At 63.5% G+C, this 3153-nt stretch overlaps 3 protein-coding genes across 3 annotated transcripts in view; all 3 read right to left on the reverse strand.

The window, feature by feature from the left end:
• The window catches only part of QARS1 (glutaminyl-tRNA synthetase 1), a gene marked incomplete at its 3' end in the record, with an annotated part of 7157 nt that extends 6705 nt beyond the window's left edge, over positions 1 to 452 (reverse strand). Inside the window, exon 1 of the mRNA XM_029958325.1 lies at positions 431 to 452. Within this exon, the coding sequence (XP_029814185.1) occupies positions 431 to 452 (22 nt within the window). The remainder of the gene's footprint in view (positions 1 to 430) is intronic.
• On the reverse strand, positions 386 to 3147 carry LOC115307213 (epidermal differentiation-specific protein-like). The gene has a single exon (XM_029958286.1). The coding sequence runs from the start codon at positions 1529 to 1531 to the stop codon at positions 473 to 475; it is 1059 nt and encodes a 352-aa protein (XP_029814146.1). The 5' UTR covers positions 1532 to 3147; the 3' UTR covers positions 386 to 472.
• The window catches only part of LOC115307221 (sodium- and chloride-dependent creatine transporter 1-like), a 4594-nt gene continuing 3965 nt past the window's right edge, over positions 2525 to 3153 (reverse strand). Inside the window, exon 10 of the mRNA XM_029958326.1 lies at positions 2525 to 2647. Coding sequence (XP_029814186.1) covers positions 2525 to 2647 — 123 coding nt within the window. The remainder of the gene's footprint in view (positions 2648 to 3153) is intronic.

The following is a 3153-nucleotide window of genomic DNA, read 5'->3' on the forward strand; positions in this document are numbered from 1 at the left end:
CCCGTGTCCCCCCAGCTGCCCCGGTACACCCCTCAACCCGGTGTCCCCAGGCTCCCCTAGACCGGTGTACCCTTGGCAGCCCCAGCTCAGTGTGTCCTCCTATTCCCCCGGTCTGATGTCCTCTCCAGCCTGGTGTCCCCAGCTCTTCCCTGTGCCCCGCCAGCTCCCCCAGCCTGGTATTGCCTGGCACTTCCAGCCCCGTGCCCCTCCAGCCCGATGTCCTCCCCAGCCCTGTGTCCCCCCCAATCCCATGTGGTCCCCCAGCCCGGTGCACTCCCAGCCCAGTGTCCACCTCATCCCGTTCCCATCCCGGCCCCAGCAGCAGCAGAGACCTGAGTGGTTGGGGAAGGGGGTTTATTGGAAACACTGTCTGGGAGGAGGCACTGGCAGGTCCTGCCAGCCAGAATCACTGGACAGAAGGGGGTCCCACACCACGGAGGGAACAGAGCCATTGGCCGGCCCCAGCACAGAGCTACAGCTCCATCCTGGTGCCAGACACTGTTTTTGTCCCCTCGGTGGCTGCCTGCTCCCTGCCTGAGGCTGGCAGTGGCTTCAAGCTGTAGCGGGCACTGACGTTGGTCCCTGATATGCTCCGGTACTCGCCCATCTCCGTCCGAACGGCCTCATTCTGGGTGATGGTGAGCAGAACCGGGACAGAGAGCGTCACCTCCTTCCGCAGGACCTGGATGCTGAGCGCTGTGCGTGGGGGGATCTTGGCCGGCAGCTGCACCTCCACACGCTGCCGGCGGGTGCTGGACTCGCTGTGCCCTTTCTGCACTGTGAAGATGTTGGAGGCTTCCACAGTCAGCGTGAAGGAGAGCCCAGCTTTGAGGCTGGTGGCATTGCTGAAGTGGAAGCTCTGCCAGAGCGTGGTGCCGTACTCCCGGCTGCTGCTGGCTGCCAGCGCCTGCTCCGACTCTGTCTCATTCACCCCCTCGATCTCATCCACCAGCACCTCCCGCTCCTCCTCCACCCGCTTCTGCTCCCAAAGAAGACGTGCGGAGACCAGGGGCCTCCCGGGCCGCAGTGGGCGCAGGTGGGACAGCCGAGCCTGGAAGTTCAGCTCCAATTTGTAGTCAGCGAGATGCTCCCCGGGCCATGCCAGGCAGTGCCAGCCACCCCGGCCAGGGTTCTGGTAAAGCAGCCAGACTCCTCGCTGCACCACGTGGGAGGCCACCCGGTCGTTGAAGTACCCATACGCCAAGTTGGTCTCCTCTGTTACCACCTTGAAGGCGCCTTGGAAGTTGGGGTGCTCGTAGAGGGTGATCTGTGGGTCCCCCAGGTCGTGGTGAACGAGGCGCAGTGCCGAGAAGCTGTTGGGCCGCTCCACAGAGGGGTACTCGCCCTCCTCAAAGGCATGCGGCTCCCCCTCATACTTGGCATCCGTGTAGGCGATCCAGGGCTGCCCCACCACTTTCAGGGAGGCGATGCAGTTCCCAAAATCCAGCTCATGCAAGTCAGGCACGTCGCAGGTGAACTCCCGGCTCAGCCCCTCAAAGTTGGCACGCTCATACACCGTGATCCGGTTCATGGTGCTGTGGGCACCTGCCCTGCGAGGGCACAACGCAGGTCGAGTCCCCTCCTATGGGGTCACGTGGGTGCTACAGGAGACCCGTGGGGAGAGCCCAGCCAGCAAAAGGAACCCCTGGCACCCCTTTATCCCCTGTCCTTTTCCCACCTCTGCCTGGTCCCAGTGCTCTCACCGTCTGTGCCAGCAGCACCCTGAAGCTGTGCCTTTTAGGAAGTGGTGGCGGGACCGGGGCGTGCTGCAGCACGAAGCGCAGGTGATGACAGTGCTCGCCCCCACACCCCACACCCAACCCTGTCCCTACTCTGGTGTTGGGGAGCCAGCCAGGCCCCGCACTCCGGTCGGTGCACCGGGATGCCAGTCAGTCTCGCCAACCAGCCCTGCCGGAAAGTCCTGCTGAGCCCTGGGCATGTGGCGCTCCAGCACTAACGAGTCACCACCAATTATCAGTGATGCTTCCGCCCTGCCCGCACTAATTATGGTGTGTGTTGCCGGTGGGGCAGGAACTGCCGGCTTGCCCCAGCGGGGTGAGAGGGTACTGTGGTGGGGTGAGTCAGCACCCCGAAACAAGAGCCTCTGGCACCATGGTGCTCCCAGGCACTGGACATGGACACCTGACATGGCACTGCTGCTCCAGCCCTGTGCCCGAGGATGGCTGGGACAGGTGGGGACACTTTTTCCCCCTGTCCCTTCATGGGCAGGACAGCCACACACCTTGGGGTGGCCACAGTGCTGCTGGAGGTGGGACACTGGGTATGGCAGGACGCCAACACCCAGCCAGGACACAGGGATGGCTATCAGCCACTCCAAACATGCATGCCAGTGGTTTCCTTGGGGCTCCATGTGGGTTCCCATGGCACAGACTGGAACTGGCCTCCCTGGGATCTGCTAGTGTGAGGTACAGGGCACGTGCACCCCGCTGGCTGGCAACCCACTGGGACAGGGCTTAGGCAGCTCAAGGGATCTGGGGCAGATTGAGCCTTTGGCTTCTCCTGGCTACATGCCCAGGCCCACGAGCTGCCTCATCCCCTTGTCCACACAGCCCTCCCCAGCCCAGGGCTGTTCCCGTGGCACAGGGCAGGGAGCCCCGAAGTCAAGTAGCCCCGACACAAGTAGCTCCTGGTGGAGTACAGCTGGATCCTGACCGACCCCCGGTGACAGTCAGGACTCTCAAAGCCTCTGGACCGAAATTTGCCCCATGGGGCTGATAAGCAGGGCCAGCCCTGGCTGCATGGAGTGCTCCAGTCCCACATGTGAACTTGGGTTTGGTACAGCCTGTGGGCACCCACATCCTGTGGTGGAGGAGGATGGAGACCCCACTGCTCCGGCAGCCTGTCCCCTCCATGTCACCCCAAGAGAGGAACCCAGGTGTCTCTGAACCCCTGAACCCTGTCCCCCTCAAACCTTTGTCCCCTAAAGGCCAGTGCCACCCCACATCTCACCACCCAGCTGCCCACTGCCAGTGCCCCTCTTCCCCTGCCTGCAGTGCCAGGGCTGCCAGGGTCTCCCAGTTTATTGCCAGATGTCGGGGCGGTTGGGGTTACACCAGACAAACGCTACGGGAAGCAGTTAGTGAATGGGGGGCTGTGAGGGCCGCGGGCAGGGGCCGGGGAAGGGCTGTCCCA

The sequence above is a fragment of the Manacus vitellinus genome, unplaced genomic scaffold, assembly GCF_001715985.3.
Source record: "Manacus vitellinus isolate BGI_N305 unplaced genomic scaffold, ASM171598v3 scaffold_14_pilon, whole genome shotgun sequence".
Lineage (NCBI taxonomy): Eukaryota > Metazoa > Chordata > Aves > Passeriformes > Pipridae > Manacus > Manacus vitellinus.